The 23,234-nt window shown below is 48.0% G+C and overlaps 1 protein-coding gene across 2 annotated transcripts in view; it reads right to left on the reverse strand.

The window, feature by feature from the left end:
• Nucleotides 1-23,234, reverse strand: part of LOC122184131 (collagen alpha-1(XXVII) chain-like) — a 127,920-nt gene that overhangs the window by 92,111 nt on the left and 12,575 nt on the right. For both annotated transcript variants that reach the window (XM_042878785.1, XM_042878786.1), the window contains exons 4-8: nt 21,291-22,726; nt 13,852-13,905; nt 7,280-7,333; nt 3,620-3,673; nt 2,055-2,108 (exon numbers count right to left, since the gene is read on the reverse strand). In XM_042878785.1, the coding sequence (XP_042734719.1) occupies nt 2,055-2,108; nt 3,620-3,673; nt 7,280-7,333; nt 13,852-13,905; nt 21,291-22,726 (1,652 nt within the window). The remainder of the gene's footprint in view (nt 1-2,054; nt 2,109-3,619; nt 3,674-7,279; nt 7,334-13,851; nt 13,906-21,290; nt 22,727-23,234) is intronic.

Consider the following 23,234-nt stretch of genomic DNA (forward strand, 5'->3'; position numbering starts at 1 on the left):
AAAGCATTTACCTGTTAATCCTCTTCAAATAGCACTAAAATGACAGGGCAGAGGGTATGAAAACAACAGCGTTTGCTCCTTTATCCAAACACTTCCTGATGATTACAGGGTGTTCGACACAAAGGACTGTGATTCAGAAAGGAAATTGCACTCCAGTGAAAGATGTGCTCATCTGTGATGATATTTATAATCCACGCTCTCCCAGCTATAAAGGGCCATCCTGCACTCCGATAGGAAATAAGGAGTGAAGAGGGCAGGGAATGAGATCTGCATGACAGGATGTGTTTGCAAGCACTGAGCACCTCCCAGCTCTGCCTTTAGTCCCCAGATGACTTCAGCAAAGCTTCTAAGAATCACAGAATCCTTACGGTCAGAAAAGACCTCTAAGACCACCAAGCCCAACCACCAGCCCATCATCCACCCCATTAGCCATACCCTCTCTCTCCCTGCTGCTGTCCCACACAGTCTGGCGCTTTGCTGCAGCCATGGGCTCTGCGCAGCCCTTGTGGCCGATGGCAACAATGCAGCATGATGCTGAGATGCATCTGCGTGGCAGATCAGACTCTCCAGCCCTACAAGGAGCAAAAGGTTTGCATCCAGAGGGCCGGCTCCGCGCTGCAAGTCCCACTGCCCAAAACCATCTGCCGCTTGGTTGTGACTCCAGCTCATCCTACTGAGACGTGTATTTTATGTAGTGAGAAAAGTGTTTTCTTTCTTCTGCCTCTTTGAAAGATTCTACAGAGACTTTTCAGATCAAAGCCCTCAGAACTGCCCTTCCATGCAGTGAGCAGGAGGGCCGTCCATTTCCAAGGCGTTCCTGCTTGCTGGTAGCCAAGTTGTGTTGCCTATTTTCAGCCAAACACCAGCATATTTTCACTGGGAGGATGCCAGCAGGGAATCCAGATAAAAAAAGATTTTTTCCAAACATTTCTCCAACAGCTGTAATTTTTTTCTTAATGCAGGATGCTAATAAAAGCCAGGTTACACCAAAACCACTGCCAGGCTAGAGCTACTGGGAGGTGTTTTTTTAAGCTGCACCAAAGGAAAAAATTCAGCATCCAACTTGCTCATTACAGAGAGAAACAGAAGCATATCCCTGCCTCTGCCCTGTCCTGGGGGAGCCAAAATCAAATGTGAAGGCCATGTGCTAGACTCAGGAATGTTGGTTCAATCTCCTATTCCGTCTCCACTTTTTCCCACCATGGGACCTTGCTCTCCTGACATTGTTTTGCTGATTGCAACCACAAGGTTTTGCTTTATGAGCTGTTATATCAGGAAAATGATACTCTTTGCACTGCGTTTGTTAGAGTTTGTGACTGCAAAAGAACGCTAATTAATCCCCATACTGCTCCTAGCTCCACACAGCACTCAAAGCACAAGAGAGAAGAAAACAAACAACCCTAGCTTCTACTTCTTCCAATTTCATCCCAATATAAAGCATACAGTGAGCATGGAGAGGGAAGTTTTCTTTCAGCCTTCTACACACCTTCTTCCTCTCCCCAGAGTCTTAATGCATACATGAGTGGGTGTTTGTATGCAGTTAATTGGGCTATGGAACAGCAGCACAACTTCAACGGTTCATTTACCAACGGAGTACCCATTTACTGATGGAGTACTTGAACCAAGATGCTAGTTTTAACCATTCAGCTTTGCTATGTCAGCATCGGCTCCCTGGGGAGGGCAGTCACATCTGGTGAGCCCAACTATCAAACAACAACCTGCATAGCTTCTAGAAAATCAACCCAACCTACCAACACAGCCTGGAACTGGAAGGCCAACTCAAGCGTCCTTGATATAGAAGAGCTATGCTCTCACACTCAGTGTGTGGATTGCTGAGTGCTGCTATGTGGGTTTGTACACTTGAACACGTGCACATGCTCTGCTGCAACATAAATGCGAGGATGGATGTCATGTTCCAACCCTGTGAGTGCTTTTCTAGGTGTAGGCATATTGCTGGTGATGCTAACGTTGAAACAGCAGTGTGGTAGAGTTACAAGAGGACATTTTGAATTAAAAATCGTGATTTCGTTCACTAGAAAAGGACAAATGCTTACCTTTCTACCAGGTGGCCCAGGGAACCCAGTCAGACCAGGTAAACCCACATCTCCCTGCACAAAACAAGACACTTGCATTAGTTTTCAGCAACATTTTCCCTGTGCTTAATGTACTGTTACTGGAGTTACTTTGCCTACAGCAGTACCCAACTATTGGCATTTCTAATTGCAACTCTGCCTGGATAAGTGTATATTTGAACACCACCTCTATTAACTGGCTGATATAAATAATAGACCCAGCTAATCAATGACAGCTGCTGCTGGAGTCCAGTTTTCACCAACAGAATGAATGCTTAAAAAAATAAAGATCTCATTCAGCCACATGCTTCATTTGCCTTTAGTTGGATGTTTAAATGGCCAAGGCAGGAAAGATGCAGCTTTTAAATGCAACTGGAACAACAGGTACCTCCTGCCAAACCCCGTGGCTGTGCTCCACACTGGCTCAGCCCACAGCTCAGTTCAGATGACTCTGATGGTGGAGTTACTTCACCTACAGAACATGAGCTGCACCTCTGTGGGCTGCTGGGGGGAGAGATATGTCAGTGACTTTCTGGAAAGTCCTTCCAAGCACTTCCCTTGGCAACCAATAATTATCTCTTCCAAAAGAATCTGGCGTACTGCAAATCTCACCTCCAGCTGATGTACCCAAACCATCACAGAAGTGAGAAGCTCTTTGGTGTGAGCATGCTAACATTGGATCCATTAGTTCAAGCCCACTTGGGCCTCCTTTGATTAGAGTGAAAAAATCCTTCCAAGATTCCAGCATTGTGCCGTGCCTGCTTAGTGAAAACACTCTTGGAGTATCTAGCTTGAAAATTAGGCATCACTCCAAACTCCTGCTGGAAATTCCTTGTTTCTATTACTGCTAACAGGAACAAAGCCTTGTTAACATGAGCTAAAAGCAATCTGGATCTCTCCCCTTCTTGCAATGAGCATGCTTGCACGAAAACAGTTCCAGATTGTGCGGGTGGATGGTTTCCATGTGATGCCATTGTGATACAGCCCCAGACATTTCCAAAGGCACCTTGTGCTGTTAAGTTAAACGTGTCGTTTCAGACTCAGCCATCTCAACGTTTGTGAGTGTCACCCTGAGCTCACAGCCCCACAGGGCTCTGAGGCATCTGGTTTCAAACGGAGGGTCTGAGCTCTTCATGGCTGATGCTTTCTATTAACGGTGCATTTATAGCAAGGCTTATGATGAGAGGAAGAAGACCAGGCCTCTCATCCTGGATGTGAATTATAAAGTATTGTGCAGCCACCACGGATAGAACTAATTGAGGTAGATACTGTGAAGCCCTGATTGCCTTTCTATTCATTCTAGACCTCTCTGAGGCCTTGTGGCCTCTGTAAAATTCACTCAGCTGTGAAACTGCAAAAACGGGGCTTGTCACTCATTGGGAAGAATTGGCAGAGCACATGGCCCTTAACTCAGCTAACCCACTTTAGTGCTGAATCCAGAGTCCCAAGCCTACACGAGCAGCTGTGCTGCCCATGGCTGCAGCATGGACCCCCTCCACTTGTAGGCACAGGGCTTGAAGCACAACGTGACCTCAGTGCCACCTCACCTTTGGTCCTCTGCGAGCTTTTCCAGGCGACAGCCCAGGATCACCTTTCTGACCCTGCAATGAGAAACTTAAATTAATGACGTCACCCACAGACCCGACTCATAGATGTGGTCTTGCTTTCATCAAGCCCCCAGCTTAGGCCCACCATTTGGTTTCACCTGTGTCTTCTTCCCATAGCTCAAATGCATTAAAGCCCTCAGGAATAGCTCTGTTTTGCCAGGGCTGGTTTTAACAAGTTAATACTGCTGCTAAAGCACTGAGTTTTAAATAGCATTTGACAGTATTAAATTGACTAAAAAAGGATGTCTGGAAGAAGGCGATGTCAGGACTTTTGATACTTATTAGATCAGACAGCTGTGATTTCTTCCTTGCCTACAACTACCATCACAAAAATAATTACCAAGCTATTATTGTGGATAAACCATCCTTAACAACTTCCTAGCTGCTGTTGTTTTCTTTAACTGTGGGGAACAGATGAAACTGGAGAGAAAGTTACACTAATTAGACACCATCAGCAGCCAGAGCAATTGGGAGGCGTTCAGGCTGGCAGAGGAAGAGGCACACTTTATCTTAAGTGGCAGTATGCATTATTTTCCTGTTTAACAGCCGTGACAAGAGAAAGTACAACCAAAGGCTGATCTTCTGATAGGATTTCAGCAGCTTGTCAACAGCTAATTCCAGGAGAGTCCTTGGAAAATCCCAGGTTAAAGTCTTAAAAGGTGGAAAGGTGGGAAAAGAGATAGAAGCAGGAAAAAGGGGATGAGATTTGCAGTATGCCAGATTCTTTTGGAAGAGATAAGTATTGGTTGCCAAGGGAAGTGCTTGGAAGGACTTCAAGGACTTGGACTTTGCAGAAGAATATTATTATCTGCTAATTGGTGTATCTCATTAGCAACATGAAGGTCTAGCTACGGCCAGCTGAGCAGCTTCTCCATGCAGCATCACTGCATCTGATACACCTTGCACCCCCCCTCCTCCTCCCCACCATCCACCACAAGCTGTAAGGCTTGGGGAGTGAGACGGCTTGGCTATGGACTGTAGGGAGCGCTGCCAACTCAAGGCAGATGAATCTGTAGAGTTTCTGAATGAAGGCTGCCTGGTTTCCAAGCACTACATGAAGTCATGCAGACAATCTTGCTTTGCATGCAGCTGTTTTCAGGCAAGTCTCCCATCCTGAGCTGTCTGTGGGTGCTTGAGATCACAGCTACTCGCTTCAGCAAAATTACTGTAATGCTGCAGGTAGACATCCACCATCTCCACCAGCCTTCCCAAGGGCTCGGTGAGATGCCTCTCACATTGCTCCCTGGTGAGGTCCAGATCATGTTAGCTGTCTGTGCCTTGTGTTCCATGCTTTACACTGCTCTGATCCTCACACTGGTGGGGAGCTCAGCCACAGTGGGATCACACTTTCCTAAGATTAAATAACAAGAGTGCATCGGGGCCAGTGAGACAGATGGCTGATGTTGAGGGCTGAGGCTGAGGAATGCCCAGCTCCTCCTGTGCAGCAGCCACACGGTGACATTTACCCTAACCTCATCCATCAGCCCCTGCCTACAAGCCTTCCCATCCCAACCGATGGAGCACATTTCCTTGGAAAGGAAAATGCTTTCTTTTGTTTTTATCCATATCTGGGAGAAGCCGACAGCTGTGAAATTTAAACACCTCCGCTTCGCAATCCCACTAATAGTATTTCAAGCATCAGTGGCACTACAGCCAAACCATCCGCTAAAAGGAAAATTCAACTTTGCCTACCGCAGTAACGAGGAAGATTCCTCTGGAGCAGCTAAGCAAAACACACTAACATCTGGGGCCAAAGGCTTCTGTACGAGAGGTACAAACCCAGTTGCTGTGATGCCTCTGGAAAACACAGCCTGCTGGCGGGTACCTCCCAGTCCTGATGCTGCTGGGCATCCTCAGTGTGGGATCACCTCCACTGTACTCATGCACTGTCTGACCTCATGAGTGCTCTGTTAATTCAGCTGATAAAAATTATGCCCCTGGGTTACTTCCTCAGTGACAATACTTGCTGTTAGTCATTGTTTCCAAGCTCTATCTATCTGGGAAAGTTCAGCTTCCTTTTTGAGCTGCTTGTTTTTTCCAGTGCCATGCAGGCACCCAGCAGTGGTTCTGCTTGGGGTTGCCCTTCCTACAGGCACAGGCCAGGCTTTGGCCATGGGCTGGGCATGCTAGGAGGATAGCAGGTCCCAGGTGCAGATTTGTGGACCCTGGTGAAGGGCATTTAAAATGTAAGGGCATGAAATACCTTGATTTTCCGTGAACTCCAGCTTCTGGGACTGGTATAGCAATGAATAAAGGGAATGAGGGAAATCAAAGCTCTGGGAACCTTACAAAAAGTACTTCATATGCAAAGGTCTTGCAATAACATCTTAGAAGGCTCTCATTGATAGAAGTGGAGTTACAGCTGGTTCTGTTACACCAGAGCTGCAGCTCTCCGCTCCCATTGCAAGCCCAGTGCTTCTTGTGACACAGCATCATGGAGAACAGCCTAATCCTGCAAACAGTGTCAGGGCAAAATTACGTGGCATAGTGCAGACCAGTGGCCCCACATTTCTGCTGCAGACTGCTACAGCAATTCATCCACCAGAGGCTTTTAAGCAGCCAGTCTGGATGGGAGAAAAATACGTATAGAAATGTTTTATTTCTAACAAGAAGCCAGCTGAATACAGCTTTATGGCCATATGATGATTTCTGAAATTGGGCTAACGTTAAAAAAAACACCCATAGCACAGAAAAGCATTTTGGCTGCACAGATTGGATCAGGCTGAATTTGCACGACTAGAAGTTAGGTAAAAAGGACTTTGATTTGACTTGTAAAACTCAGCAAGTGTGATCTGGAAGTCACCAGTGGAGAATAAATGCTGAGCACTGAAGATATAGAACTTTTACAGCCTCACTTTTCAGGCCATACAGCTACACTGCAGAATTTAAAACAGCTGCTGTTCACCAGCAGGTCTCCAGTGCCTAATTTTTAATCGCGTAACGGCAGCGGGCCAAGTTTCCACAATCTTTTTCCCAGAGCATCAATAGTGCTCATAATATCCCTGCCTACTGATGAGATCATAAAAAGAAAGGATTCTTGCTTGCACCTACAGCCTGCTTGTGCAAACCTCTGCTAAGCACTGCCCTTCAAATCTCAATGACTTTTCGGCCCCAGAGGAGACCTCATGGGAGAGATGAGGACATGTAGGAGGCAGACATGGGATCTGATGGGGAAGAGTTCCAGCTGCCCAGAAGCTCTGCAGAGGGAAGGGGAGGTGAGGGAGGAGGAAGCGAGAGAAGTGGGTGCTGCTAAGCCCCTGCTGCTGATGGATGCTGTGAAATCCGTGAGAAATAGAGTGAAGAAATGAGGATGTGGTGGGATGAGTGGTTCCACTGCCCTCCTCCCTGCACAGCAGCTTGCTCCCTGCCGCAGGCATAGCTCAGGCAGGATCCTAATTAGGAAGCGTTTGAAATTAGAGAGAGCTGAGAATCGAGGTGCACAGCGGGGTCTCCTGTAAGCACAGGAGAAGGCTTTGACTGTGTCCAAGCAGAGGGGAGGGGATAAATGCCTTCAGCTACTCTTTGTTCTGCTGAGAGCCCCTCTGGGAAGCATCAGAAACACAAAGGTAAAGCTCCTCGTGCCCATCAGTGCACACTTACTTTCAGGCCTGGGGGTCCAGGTGAACCAGGGTTTCCGTGGGGACCCGGAGGACCCTAAAAAACACAACAAACACAAAATGAAGCCAAGAGGGGTCAGTAATATTCATCAGCACCGGCTCCTGCCCACCCTTCGGGAAGGCAACACTTATCTGTCAATGCAACATCCCGATGACCATGAGATGGTTCAGTGACACTAAATATCCCCCCATCCAGGCACAGAAATACCTTGGGGTCAGGGGAGGGGAAGCTGTGCAAGGAGCCCCAGAAAGGGCAGGAGGTGAGCAAAGGGCAGTGCAAGTGGGTGGGGGTGGGGGATGCTTTGTTGGGTAAAAATGAAAGAGGATGGAAGCAGTTACTAAAGGGAAATTTTAAATTGCGCATTATTTATTTAGGATGAAATCTTTTCCCCTACAAGGAAAAGAGATTTTTGTCTTTAGAGGGAGAAAGAATGGATGGCAGGACGGTAAAACAGGCAGAGTGGAGGCAAGACCCAATTTAAAAATAAATACCATTTAGATTGGTATTTCTGCATAGCTCTTACAAGGCAATGACACCGTTAGGGCATCTACCTTAGACACATGCACCAGCATCTCCTTTTACATCACATTTTGAAAGCACTTTACATACTTTCCAACGGCTATTTAAGGAGTTATCTGGAACAAACGGCCAAGGATAGTTTATCCCAGGATTGTATATAGCACAAAAGTTCTGTTAACCTTTCAGGCAGAAGTAGTAATAATTCTAAGTCCTCTTGAACACGTTCCTGAGAGATGAAACAACCTGAAGACTTAATTCCAAGGGCTTCTGTTCTGCCAAGACTGTGTGTGAGCTTCACACCACCGTCAGGAGCACAGTAATGTCCCTCCAGTTAGGAGGAGGATGGCTGGGGGACAAAAAGCCGCTCATGCACTTTCTCAGTAAGCTCAGCTCTTCCCAGTGGGCACTTCAGAGGACGTGGGGCCAAGGTCTCCAGGGTCTGCTGTCCAAGGACGATCACTGCCATTAAACATGCAACTGGCACCCAAGTGCAGAGCTCTTGACCTCTTTTGGAAGAGTACCAGCGAGCTGATGTTTATTGAGTTTTATTTTTACTACACTAGTAGGAAATAGTGGCTTTTTTTGTCTAGCTATTGTATCTTGTGGCACAGACAGCTGATGAGTGCTCCGTGCTGTTTCACAACCTGTGCAGCTCTGCTCTCCACAAGCTGTTCCATCAGAAGGCTGAGGCTCAGCTTTCCAAATGACATCTTTTACCCAAATACTTTCATTGTCCCTTTCTTAATTCCCTCCCAACTTTTCAGCCTGAAATTCCCCCGTACCTTTAAGCCTGGCTGTGAATTTTCAACAAAACTGAAGGAGTATCAAATGGTAATTTGAAAACCCATACAGGTGCTATAACCAAGTGGTCTCCAATAAATTCATTTTCCCACTAAAGTATGGCACTGTCTGTTGGTCTCATTGGGTGGGATGGAGGCTTCATGTACAAGCCTGCAGTAGCAAAAGCACTTGAACTCGATTCTTCCAGGTCCTAAATAAGGATGAAAATCAATACAAGTGGCAGAAACCAGAGCAGTAAAGTCTCTATAAAAGATGGGTTCCTAAAAAGCACTTATGCATAAGCAATAATCTGGGTAGCACTGAGCAGAGTTCATAAATTCTGCCTGCTGTTAGATTTGAGGAGGGAATTCAGCTGTTATTCAAATTTGGAGTAGGGCAGCTTGGCTCATAGCCCACGTCAGTGCAGTTAGCTGAAATTTGTGCTTTGCCATTGCCTGGGGCAGGCTAAAAAGAGTTAGGCTGGAAGGAACGGCACGGTTTGGTGACTCCTAGCTGACAGGGAGAGTTTCCAGGAGGAAAGCTGGAACGTAGGGAGCTGGGCTGCCCACCAAGAGCTCCTGGTTAGGAGACTCGTTGTGCCTCCAGCCAAATTTGGTGCAGACTCTTCCAGACCTAAACCAAAGCACAACGCAATCATAAGGCTTTAACCAAAAGTGGGCTGGTAAAGGGGGGAAGACCAGAGAAAGAATCTGGTCCCATTACCCAGTGCTAAAACATGTGATTATGAGAAAACACGGGCTCTTGACATACAAGACAGAGGATTTACCGCTGAATTGAGTGAGACTCGTGGTGTGTAATCCGAGCAAAGGAAGAACAGAAACCCATCCTGCTCCCAGAGACCGATGTGGTCTCATGCTGGTGAAAAGCAGCCACATCCTGCTGATGAAGTTGACAGTGGGAAGTCCAGTCTGGCACACCAGTGGCTGCTGTAACCATGTCTGGGGATTGTGCTAGACATTTTAAACTGCTCTCGTAACTGTGGAGAGAAAAGGGCGTAGCCTGGCAGTAGTCCTAAAAATGGTAAAAATAACTGATCTCGATGTGTTCCAACACGGTTAGTCGTGAATCTACGCTTCCACCCACATTCTTGGCAGACGAGGAAGATGCAGTGTGGTACATTGAGTTGGGCTGGGGGACAGAAGGTGTGGGACAGCACCGCCTTGGGAGCTGTTAGCAGTACAGCATCGTGTAAGTGAGGCTCCCACATGAATCCACTTATCTATCTGCAAACCCCAATGACTCATCATGTGCCCTAGCTACACACACTTGTTCTATTAAACCCACTTTGACCTTCATTCCGCTTCTCCTATTGCACCCAGCAGAACTATCCATCTCCAGTCGGTGCTTCCTCTCCATGGAGAAGCAATTCAAGAATTAATTGCTTCATAGTTCTACAGTTAATCACTATATTTTTATCACGTTATCTTGGATTTAGTTCATTTTCTCACTCATGTCTAGAAATCATGATTCTCCTAAGAATGTTTATCATCATTTACAGTCATCTTTGAAGGTAGCCAGGCTGGACGAAGCTCTGAGCACCTGATGGAGCTGTGGGTGTCCCTATTCTTTGCAGAGAGGTGGACCAGACGACCTTTAAGGGTCCCTTCCAGCTCAAATGATTCTGTAATTCTAATACATCAGTTTTGTTTCTCTCTTCTGTACTCAGGATGGGACAACTTTGAGATCAGTCAATCAAAAAATCCCATAGCACATTTTACTATGTGCAATTGTGCCTCTCTTCTCATTCTTTTTCTCCTCCTTCTAATAGCTGAACCAACCCAGTCTAGAGACAAGCTAACTTGCATCTGAGATGATCCAAACCTCACACCAGAAATGCCACGGAAAATGTTATCCCAGAAAGCAGCAGCCCAAGGCTCAGTGACAGAGCAGCCAGAACAATCCCTGAATGTGTTCTCCAAGTGATAAGGGCTTCCCAAAGGTGACAGCTTTGTCATCTCCCTGGAATGTAATCCACATGAATGGCAGCCACTTGGGAGCGGCACTGCGCCATGCAGCTCTGGGTGACGTGCCTGGAGATGGGGCCCGGCTGACAGAAGTGCTTTTATGCACGCTGCTTCACAGCCCCCCCAAATCAACAAAAGTGCAACTGTGCACAGCTGCCTTCACTGCCTCAGCATTCACAAGGGGGGAGATATCCTCAGAACTGCTAAATGTGAGAAAGCTTCAGTCAGAGGAACGGCTGCTCATTCAGGACTCATTACGCCTTGGGCTTTCCCTTTTCTCTGACTTACAGATCCCTCTCTGACCTTTGGCTTGCTGAAAAACGAGCGAAATATTTGAGGTGAAACCAAACAAACTGTTTCTTTAAGCACTCCTTTTCAGAAATGGGAAAGTCTTCCTCGAGGAATGAGGGTACGGGGAACCCGAACAGCTGGCTGACTCCTTGCTTCTTTCAGGGGGAAGCAGTGCATTTTGAAGGCAAGGGAGACTTTCTGCAAGCACAGACCAAATGTCGCAGGGATGTGTCACACCGGGACCTTGCAATCTTTCAAGGTTCACAGGAGCATGGTAAGAGCATCCTGAAGCACATGTGAGTGCATTTCTCCTGCAGCCATCTGACAGGTCAAACAAGAGCAATGGCAGCATGTCAGGCTTTGTGGCTTCACTCCAAACTCTGCCTCCGGCCTGTTGGGTGGCCAGGGGTAAAACACACTTGGGGAAAATGTGCCCCCAGCACCTGAGTTTGCTCACCTGTGTTAAATGGGAATATTGAGTTCAAGCAGACCTGGGGGTGTGTTCAGGTTGGATATTAGGAAGCATGGGATCCCTTACACGACAGTGAGAAGCACCCAACTTTTATTTGGTAAATCCCTGTGTTCCTTATGGCTGCAGAGAAGGGCATGCGAATATTCTGGCCATTCTGTGATTCTGTCTCCATGGGTATCTGATGCAGAGTGACTGGGTGTAGCATTCACTTCACTCTCCTAGAATAGGGTAAACTTATACATCAAGGAAATGTCATTTTTTAGAAAACCTTAGAATCCATCTGGCTTCTACTCTGCACTGCATTTGAGCACTGTGTCCCACACCCTTTTTCAAACCTTTACAGACTGGCATTTGTTGCTGCAAATCGGGGGCAATTGCTTACATAGAAGAGCAACTTTCTGGCTGTAAGGCGAGGCTAGAGATATTTATCTGCTGGAAACAAGGAGACAGACTCATGGGAGCAGTCAGCTTTCCTTACAAACCATCTCTGACCACAATCTCACCCTCAAAGCAAAAGCTGATCTGAGCTTTCATTTAACTCTGACCAACACGGGGGGAGAAAGGGAAATAAAACAGAGGGAATACAGAATTCAAAGGAGTGGAAATACTGTGCTACATCAGCAAGACAGCCACTTCATGGGCTTCACAGCTACAGAAGGTCATGAGTCAAATGCTGCAGCTAACAAATAAACCAAGTTATTGTACAAGCATTAATAACGTAGGAATTATGCAAGCTACAACAAGGACAGTCATGTCAGCCATAAACTGCACTGGTGACAAGAAGAAACCCTTCTTTTCCTCCAGCATCCAGCACTGCAAAGCTGCATGCAATGCTCACCTCCCCTCAGCAGTCCATGCTTGGGGGACACCTTATGGGGCACCCCATGGATTACCCTCAGGATGGTACAAGAACAAGTCTGCTTTACTGGAGGATCAAGTGAAGCAGAGGTAGAACATACCCTCAGCCATGCTGCACATTTATTTTGATGTCTCATTTGTGACTCATGCACAACAAGAGCAAAAGATGCAAGAATTCCCCTAAGCCTATCTTCGTTTCTGGCAGGTCCTCTTCCTTGCAGCTAAGTCCTTAAACCCTGAAGAACCACAAGAAAAAAAAAAATACTAAAAACACGCTGCAAAGTCAAAACAACTCACGCACAGAGCAGTACTGTCTTCAGTGCTCCAGGCCAGACATTTACAGGGTGACCCTCTTGCCCCCTCCCAAAATTAGCACAGCCTCTATGCAGCAGCCTGAGCCAAGCCAGGCTCAGCTGTGTGAGCACTTCCTAACTGGGAACTCTTCCCTGGGCTGATTCTCAGCACCTCTGGCAGGGGCTGAACTCAGAGATCCTCTGTTGCTTATTGTCTTTCAGGGGATTGTCTTAAATATAGGATGGGGAGCAATGCCAAGTTGTGACATGGTTTTCCACAATGGTTTTTTTTTCTCCTAGGAAAACTGCAGTTTTGGCAGATAGTGGAATTCGGAGGTAGAGGTAAAAGTTGGTCATTCACACAGCTGGGCCTCCAGACGTGGAGCCTGGTTTGCACACCACAGGACTGCAAGAAGTAACACCAAACAGCCGCGTGGGGTTGGGGCTGGGGTAAGAACAGCCCTGCAGCCTTCACAGGGACCTGCTGATAAAGACAAAGCCCAGGCAATGTGCTGATGTGGTTTCTGCTTAGGTACTGGTACACAGAAGGCATCGCAGCTGCATAGCCAGTTGTATTTCACCAAAGAACATCTCTGATGTGGAACACATTATCTTGTCCATAAAACACAGCAGCCTAAAGCTCTCTGATGCCTTGGGGCCCAAATCTGTATTCAAGTCTACTGATATCCATCCCATGCTGCAGTGGGTCCTGTTACTATGACAGAAGGAAAGTTCATTTACCCCCCAGGACCATAACAAGTGTCCCCATGAGCACACAGTCTTCTCACTCAGCCTCATGGCTGTTCCTTAAAGACTTTACACAGGATTGACTTTTAGCCAAATAGGTCTGAGCAAATCTCCCTCTGCTGCCAGGCCAGGATGCTGCCTGGATCACGGATCCAGGTATTCCAGAAGTACAGCCTCGTACTCCTATATCAGCTGATTCCCAACCCACATCAGCTCAGTGCTCAGGACCCAGGCTCCATAACTGTACCTTGTGGGACAGCACCTTGCAACCATGAAAATGGTGCCAGTGCTTAACTGTATGAGTAGGACATGCTGCCTACTGGAAACAAAATGAGGCAGGCAGAGCTCATCCTTCTGACAGCCATTTTAAAACATTCTCCCCCAGCCTTTGCTGCTGTAAAATCATAGTTTGGAGAGGCTGCAGATCACCAAAAGTTGCCTTCCTGGAATCTTTAACAGGGAAGGAGAGAAAGGAGGAAGGGCAGACCCCACTGGTAGGTCTGAAAGCAATCACTGCCCAGCCACAGGACCACACAGTAGCCCTTGGAGCAGAAGGTCAGGTGGCAATAGGTACAGATGGAGAGAAATAGAAGTTCTTAAAGCACTTACTCGAGAACCCCTCTTGCCTGGTGGTCCTGGTAAGCCCGGCAGACCTGGTGGACCCTAGGAAAATAAAAGTAAACGTTATGGATTGCTCTAGAAAATAAACTCAGGATGATTCTCCTGAGTGTTTCAAGGAGACCCATTTGGATAAACCAGGCAACACAGGCAAATTATAACAAAGTGCCCAGAACTCCCCTTCAACTTCTGCTATTGCTGTAAAAGCCTGCAAGCTGTGCACAACAACATCTGCAGAAGCATCTAGCCACATGTTAGCACCACAGTGAGCAAGGCACGCTATACATTACTATATACCAAGATTTCAGACAGAGAAAACTTGCCTGAACCTCATTCTGATAAGAGACATCCATCCAAACCTTGTCCCTGTGGGAAAAAGCCTGGGAGGAGAGTAAGCAAAGCCCAGGGCCGGTCCCTCTATGCTACTAATTTGATAGGACATCAAAAGAATCAGAGCATTTCTTTCTGAAGCTACTTCTATCAGCAGTACAGGTAACTAGGAAATGGTTGCTTTAAAGGTGTAAGAGTCTATACAGCACAGAATTGGTAATTCTCCACACTGAGATGCACAGTGCTGCACTTCTGCTGCTGCACTGTTCACTGCTCCTACCCAACACTGCTCCCTGTCCTGGGGATTTCCACTCTCTGCAGCCTGGATCACTTGATCTGAGCCCTCTGCAAGCTGCTTGCTGCTGGCCAACACGGTGCTACCAGTCCTTGTATCAGCAACACTCACAGCTGATACAGCTGACCCTCATTTTAGCAATACACACGTCATTTTATTCTGCCATTGTTCCAGCCCAGGCTCCCGTGCATAACACAATTATACAGCTGTGCCAACAGACAGTTGTTCTTTCTTTTCTTTTTTTTAAGTCTTAAGTAATTGCTCTCTAGAATCCAAACTTTTATTTTAAAAAAACCCTCGTGCCCTTTTAGTTAGGAAGATAACTATCAAAACATGCACCCAACGCAACTGATACAGCTGAGTTTTAATGGAGCTTACCAAAGACTAATTCAAGTCCTTAACCTCTTGTCCATCAGAAACCATTCCCCCGTACCCCAAAAAGAAGATGTAAAGGAGAAGATGCAACTGCCTGAGAACCACGTTTCTCAAGTACCAGACAGGAGGTGACCTCCTCCACCTTCCTGCTAAGCAGCTGCAATTGCACTTGGCCCCATGAGTAAAAACGTTCTCCAAAAATGTGCACTGTTCAGAATAAACTGGAGCCGACAAAAACAAAGGAGAGAGTTAATACCTGCACTGGAGTGGGGATATGGAGTTAGGGAAAGGCACACAGAAAAACAGTATGTAACTCAGGAGTCCCTACCACTTGGGTTTAATTTACTGCCTCTCCTTCAACCTTTTTTTTGCTTTCATGAAAACAAGAGGGATGAAGTGACTGAGGGATAAGTATTGCAGAACTATAGAATCACAAAACAGCTTGGGTTGGGAAGGACCTTAAAGCTCATCCAGTTCCAACCACATCCCCTGCCGTGAGCTGTTTGCCAGCCAGCACACCAGGCCCAGGGCTCCATCCAAGTAGCCAAAAGGCATCACAACATGGTGGTCAGTGTGCATAGGGCAAGGGCCCGTCCACAAATAAATAAACACAGCATGGTGGGGATGACAGAGGTAGCTGGATGAACACGTGTAGTTGCTGTGAAACATGACACGAGGCCACGCTCCCGCTCCTCACATGGTTCTTTGAGAGCTGGGTTGGATGGGACGTGCACCGTGCCTTCCCAGTGACTCATCCCTCTTCTGCCTTGTGCCCCATGCACAAGGCTCTGTGTCATCCAGCTCCGGCTTTCAGACAAGAGGCCCACGTCAGACAACTGGAGAGAGCAGCGCTGAAATACACACGGAGAAAAATGCACATCCGCAGAGGCAGCCAGAGAAGAATAAGGCTGGAGCAGGGCCCAGCTACTTACAGACGATGGATGCTGTCCCACTTCAAACGTAAAGCTCTGAGACATGAGAAGAAAGAGACATCCATCAGCGCAGCACGCCTCTAGAGCCTGCCTGCAGGTTGGGTATCACGAGGAATTTCTCCTCAGAAAGAGCAGAGGGGCAGTGGCACAGGCTGCCCAGGGAGAGGTGGAGGTGCTGCCCATGGAGGTGCTTCAGGAAAGGGCAGGTGTGGTACTGAGGGATGTGGTGTATGGGCAGCGTTGGTGGTAGGTGGACGGCTGGACTGGATGATCTTACAGATCTTTTTCAACCTCAATGATTCTACGATTCTAATGCCTGTAGTGTCTCTACACTCGTCAGAGCATGTCCCCGCTCACCCTGCTCACAGGGATGCAGGGAAGAGTTAAACCACGCAGAGCCTGGGCGGACCTTTCCGCTGTAACCCTTCGAGCATCCCTGGGGAAACCCATTGTGAGCAGTGGGAAGTGCTCCGAGGGGCAGGAAGGTTTCCTCTTCCTGGCAGCTGGAGGAAGATATCACTTCTGCCCTCTCCTTGCATGGACGCCCTGTGGGACCGGCAGAGCTGACAGCCTCCTCCAGCACTTTGCCTCTTGTCTCTGGCTTCTGTCCTGCTCCTCACTGCAAACTGATGGTGGAGAACACACACACACTCCGTTATCACACCAAGCAAACTCAGAGATCAAGGAGTAACATGGCAAAAGCAGATCCTCTCTCTTCTCGAGCCAAACAGCAGAGCTGTGAACCAGCCCGAACAGCTCCATGATCAGCTCACGGCAGCCACATGAAAGTTTAACCCTTCTGGGTTTCCCACGGTAGCGTTAGCGATGATGACTGATCCCACCAAATGATTACAGGATTTATTCTAAGCTGCTGCTGGGAAACTTGCCGGCGCAAAAAGGATGCTTTCTGTAGCTTTTGGAGCTTCAAGTTGCACATGGAAAATTAAGCTAGGTTGTCTGAAAGTGAAATACATCGGACCCTGAGGACAAGCGAAATCTCACCGCTTCCTCTTGCTGCTGAGATCAGCTCAGCTCATCCTTCCACCTTTCCCACATTCATGGCCCTCCCCACAGCTTCCCCTGCCCGCAGCAACACCCCTGGGAGCAGAGCTGCCTTCAGATCTCAGAACCTGAGCAAGGCTGAACCTGTTTGGGGAAGGTTTCAAGTGAATTGTAATCGGTTCAGGAATCGGTGCTGGCGGTGTGGGAAATGATTCTCTTCCTTTTGAATGGTTTCGAATTCATATCGCTCAGGTTGCAAACTATTTCTGTAATTGCTCCCCCAGGGGCAGGGACTCAGCCTAGCAGCAAATAGCTGATGGCTGCCCAGGACATGATTCAGCCACATTCTAGTGCATACTGATAGATGGACATGCCTGTGATTTAAGGTCTCCCCACTGTACTTGTGTCCCCCACACTCTGCCCCTTGAACATCCCATAACTGGCTGCACGTCACAGGAGGGCATGCTGCTGTACGCAAACAGGAGATGAAAGACTGAACGTTATTCCCTCTCAATTGCTAATGCACATGGTGAAAGCCACCTTAAAAGTGACTTCAGAAAATGCCTCAAAAGCTTTTTCCTATGCTAGCACCGTAAACAAGGATGTTTTTTACCCCTGCAGACAGAGAACCTGCCCTGCTTTCCTCCTGGAGGAAGACAAGGTGCATTCCTTCCACCTGCTCTCTGCCACAAATCCATTATTTAGTATTGCACATCCAGAGAGCAGTGGCACGGAGGGACTGAACAACTTGAGGGGCAGCACCAGCATTAGATTCTCCCTGCTCAGGAGAATGGAAGATGAGAAGAACTCATCCCAAAGGATACACCAGCCCCTCCGCATCTCTCTACCCTTGCCAGCACTGTGCAGAGGAGGAGAGAAGACCCGAACCCTTGAAATTCTGGCACAAACCAAGATGTTGGCAGAAAGCCACTCCTCTAACATGATTTCTGGAAGAGAGACAGATGTGTATTCTGGGTTTGTACAACAACTATTGCAGAGAAGTTTTGTCCACAGCTGGATTCCAAATTGTGTGGCAGCATTATACACAGCCAAATATCAGTATGGCAGTTTGATGAAAACAGCTTTTCCACAGACATGGCGGGAGCAGTCTCTGCATGAGAAAGTCAGTCTTGAGCAACCCTGCAAGGAAGCCTAAAGGGGCATGGAGAAATAAAGGGATCCCATACTCCATCACCCACTTTCTGTTCCTAGAGGTTGATGAAACACCTACATGTGCATTTATAGGATACACCTCTGCATCCTGTGCTGCACATCTGTCTCAATTACACTCTCAACTACTTTTCAAAATTAACTACATCTTATGCAAATAGAGCTCTCTGATGCTTAGTCATTTGCCTACAAGATTTTTTCCCTTTGAGGATAATTCTGGTTAAATTAGCAAAAAACTCTGATCCAACGGCATGAGTGAAGCTCAAACTTTTCCCATGTATTATACAAAGCATGCTGTTTCTTCCTTTCAAGAGAAAACATGACTCATTCATTAGGAGACATTCAAACGCACTGTGTGTTCTTAATTTATCATAGACTGTCAGCTGGAGGAGCCTTTTCTGCTACAAGGAGGACTGGAAATAGGCCCTTCATATCTGATCGGTGTTCCCATTCACCTCTCTCTCTCCTGAACGCTGATTTCATTGGCAAGGATCACTTCCCTGTGAAAGGAGCCGCACTCCAAAACAAACCACTCGTGTGGAAGATGGCAGCTGGAGCAGTCTAGACTTGGGATGGGCTCAGAAACATCTGCCTTTGCAATGATGCTGCCTGCCAAAGCCTTGCCACGCCTCTGTCTGGGCTGCTGCCACCAGCATTCGGACCCAGCGACCCAGACAGAAACTGGATGATGGTGCTGCTGTGTGCAGGGCTGGATGATAAGCGCGCTCGCCTGGGCACTCTGCAACCCAGCTGTGCAGCAGCAAGGCCTTGCTAGAATTCTACGACATGCACAGAGCACATCTCTGCTGATGGGGAAAGTGAAGGACTGCAGCACTCTATGCCCTGCAGCAAAGCCCAGTTCCTGCACCCTCCCCAGCAAGCAACACTTCCCCATCCATTGAAAGACTCCAAACATCTATCCTTGAGAGGGCTTGAGATGCTGGCCCCCAAACTCGACATCAAACATTATTTTCCTGTTGTGGCTGCCCTAGCTGCTCTCAGCCATGTGCTGGGGTCATGCAGGATGCTGGCCAGCCCCAAGTAGTGCCCAGGTACTGACCTAGCATGGCACTTGGGGGCTCTTTATGCTATTTCCCCTCCTCTCCAGAAGAAATTCATAGCAGAGATCCCAAATGCTTGTGGTTATTAATGGTTCCCAAGCAATTTTTCTTTTTTAAGAGCATATTATCCTCCCTCGCAGTAAACCCAACATTCCTGAAGCATTAATGCTCTGCATGTGAGACAGTGTCAGCGCTTCCTGTTGTGCAGCACCGTGGTGGCCTTCTAGGACAGATGAACCCGCAGGCGGTGCTGTCTTTTGGTTCGAGGTACGTGCATCCCTTTAGCCTCCTGATTGCACTCCTCTAACCATGCAGACGCTTCCCTCAGCTGTGGGGAAGAGGCCCCTCTGCATGGCTGAGGTTACACCACAATTATTTTGGTACCGCTCAGAAAAAGCACACAGACCACAGCGCCTGAGTCATCACTGCCTCGTCTCCAGCTGTCAGTCACATCCTAATTTTGGGATGATCAGGATGAAGGATGGTCCTTTCTCCTCTCTTGGTAAGATGGAGAGCCCAAGAATGTCTCTACATATACATCTTAGCCGTGGTGCTCCCCCTTGATTTTCCATACATCCTTCTCTGCCCATTATGGGATATTGGATCTTGAAGAGACCTTGTGTCAGGCAACACAGCCAGGCAAAGGAACAAACCCTCCTGCCCTCCCTGCTTTGTGCTCCACGCATCACATCCCAGCCATCTCATGCAGCACGGTGACCAGCCCAGAGAACTGCCCTCACCTCACCAGAGCATCTGCCTGAGCACCAGGATGCTGCCAGGCCATTACTCAAGCACAGAGCATTTATCAGCACTCTCTCTGAACACACTTGTCTGGCTGTTGGACTGCTGCATTTCTCAGTGTGTCAGCCCCATTCTGTTCTTTTCTCCCTTTTCTGTTCCCACGTCAGAGACATTCAAGGAACCATTGTACAGAGATCCCCGATGAGTCACAGCAGCCAGCTCCAGCCATAACCTTTCCTCCCTAAGTGCTGACTTTGTTTCCAGCAGTTGGAGAGCACGGGGCCAGGCAGAGCCTCAAGATGTTCTCCTTTCCCTCAATTCAAGACTACAGTTCTCGGACCAGATGGAAAAATGTCGCCATCTCTTCCCTCAGTCCTCACAGCCTGAATCAGTTTCTTTGCTATGATTCACAAGCTGAGAGGGATTTTCCACTCCAGTTCAATAATTCGCTCTTTAAATTGCAGGGGGATGTGGGGACTTGGAGCCTGGTCACCCTCAGCACAGTTCAGTCTAAGACTTCTCTGGGCTCAGCACGGGCCACACAGATGTAGCCATTGCAGGTAAGGAGTGTTTTGAGAGAAGTTCACAATTGCTGAACTTCTGTTCTTGGATTTATGCCTGAAATTTTACTCCGTGAAACACTGCCCACAGATAAATCTGCGGAAGCTCATTCTGCCTACTCAGGGATTTTACAAAACATCTCCAAACGCAATGACTACAGCAGGGATGTGCCTGTGCAGCCAGGCATCCTTCACCTCTCCCACAGCTGGGAACCTCGGAACAAAGCACACCCCTCAGTAACTCCCCCAAAACTACCAGAGAGAACCCAACACACTGCTTTGAAAAGTGAGAGGCAGGACGTGAAGATGAGCAAAATATTGGGGGCTCACCAAAACACAGCCCTTGCATTTTAGGGGTTGCAACAACGCGCAGCACATCTGCAGTCACAAGTGCTGTTGATTGTGTTCCTGGAGCTTGTCTCAAATTTTCCATTGTATACCCTTCTTTCACTATTTTAAGAAGTCAGCTGTAAAAATTTGCTCTAGGCTGGAACTTGGCAACCAAAATCTCCGTCTGGGAGAAACTTATACATGTACAGCCCCTCTCTCACATATATATTACAGCAAAAGGCTTGGGTTGGAACACCAAATCCTCCTGAACGTTGGCCAGATTAAAGATTCTGTTTGCATTCTTACATTAAAAAAAAACATGTTAGCAGATAATTAGTATGGCCTGACTGCTTTTAGTATTACAAAATGTGTGTACGCTCGCCATGGCCAAGACACACACACCCTGAGAGCACGTGGAATGCTGTAGTTAAATTTATAGAGGAAACTCTTTGGGTGTTTTAAGGAATAAATGAAAAACAAAACAAACAAACAAAAAGCCATTACACAATGCAAATAGAGAAAGGTTTTTTGTTTGTTTGTTTTAAATCCCAAATCCATCTCTATATTTGCTTTTCTGGAAATGCAAACCCAGCTGAGCTGGACCTACAAAGAGTCACGAAGTGCTCAAGCTTACCTGAGGTCCTCTGTCTCCTTTCACTCCTGGGTATCCCAGTAAAAATGGAAACGGAGTGGGCCCAAGGGGGTCGAAGATCTGATAGCCATCGGTCGCAGCTGGGGTGGTGAGGTTGAAGGCCTGAGCCTGGGCTCTGGAGACAGGACGGGCAGCCCCCAGGGGTGGCTTGGTGTACACCAGAGGGATGTTGCCAGGATCCCCTTTCCTGGTGGGGGGTGACACGTGCTTCTTTGGAAGGGGCCCGGCGGTTGGGGTCTGTGGGGTTTGCTTCAGGGTGACAAAGTGGACGCTGCTGGTTGTGTTGTCAGTCCTCCTCCTGGTAGGCTTTACAGTACTGGGTGCTTCAGAGGACTTGCTGGTTGATTTTTGGTTGATCTTTTTGGTCTCTTGCTTGGTCTCTTTCCTGCTGGTCGTGGCAGGGCTCGGGCTTGCTGGCAGGGCATTTTTGGCACCAGGCAGGGGAGTTTTCTCCGTGTGCGTGCTGGAAGTTGGCCGAGACACCCTGAGGGTTGTCACCGTCCCCCGAGACAGCGAACGGGCGGGTGGCTGTGTCCCAGGACTCGATGGAGCGGGAGAAGGGGCCACTGCAACCTTTGTGGCTTTGGTTGACTGTCTTGGAAGTGGCGGCTGCGGTGAGACCAAGGCAGTTGTAGCACCTGAACCCCGAGTCTTGAGGGGTGCGGTGACCCTGCCAAACGCCAAGGATGGGGTGGCAGTGGTCAAGTTTTTCAGACCCTGAAGCAAGGGCTCCATATGCTGTGGAGTACCTGGGGAGGCACTGGGATCCCTGGGCAAGATGGGGATGAGCGGGGGAAGGTTTGGCCGGTAAGTGTCTGCTTGCCTGCAATGTTTTTTCAGGTATTTACAGTAATGATGAGCTGCCTTGGCGGAAGGATAAATATCAAACTGGCAGATGGCTCCTTCAAACTGCACGGAGTGATGGTTCATCTTCCCAAAGAGGAAAGACCCATGTGGATCCAATGCCTCATCCTTTTTAAAATGCAAATCCGCATGTACTCTGTGCTTCCCACAAGAAGTAAATAAAGTGACTGTCTGGCCACGGATATTGATGGCCATATTGTGCCACTGGCCATCGTGAACATTGTAATCAAAATATACAGAGCGCTTGTGGCCCACGTACACTATTATCTTCCCAGGCACAAACTGAACCCCCAGCTGCAGTTTTTTCTTTTTGCTCTTGACTGCAAAGAGGAAAGCGTTGTTGATGCGGTGGGAGCACAGGCTCAGTACTAGGAGCAGGTCAGTGCTGGAGCCTGCAGGGAAGATGGTGCTGATGGGTGCTTCGACGCGTGCTCGCTGAGTAAAGATAACCCCTGATTTGAGAGGAATGACCCCTTGAGGAATGGCATGTGATAAGGACAGTCCGCTCGACAGCCTTCTTCCTCCCAGGCCCAGCCTCTGAAGAACATCCACATCTGAAAGGGAAGCGACAAGAAAATGTGAGTTGGTGAGGAACCCAAGGGCTGGATCCGTGTAAGATGGCTATCAAACCAGTCCATGCAAAAGTGCAACGGGTCAGAAGAAACCTCTGCCATCCTCTGACAAAGGCATATCCGCGTAATCAAAGCTGAGCACAGACAGTTCTTTCTCCTGCACACAGAGTGAAAAGCAAGTGCACGCTCAACTCAGTCATCGGCAATTGCCAAAATGCATCAGCTCCATGGCGGATCTGCCTAGCTGTCCTGTCCCACCAGAGACCAGCTCCAGATGTTCTGGAGGGAGCTGAGCTCACGGCAAGGCAATTTCCCACCAAGCACCAATATTCCACTTCTCTGAGATGCAGTTCTGCGCACTGACCACACAGCTGGAAAGGAATTTGAACAACAGGCTGAGCAAGCATTGCAAAATGTTATACCCCCAGAAGGCAAGGAACAGAGCTGTCAAAGGGAGCAAAAGCCTTCTATCTGTCTTTCTACAGATCAG

The sequence above is a fragment of the Lagopus leucura genome, unplaced genomic scaffold, assembly GCF_019238085.1.
Source record: "Lagopus leucura isolate 7727_CA_CO unplaced genomic scaffold, USGS_WTPT01 Super-Scaffold_100022, whole genome shotgun sequence".
Taxonomy (NCBI): domain Eukaryota; kingdom Metazoa; phylum Chordata; class Aves; order Galliformes; family Phasianidae; genus Lagopus; species Lagopus leucura.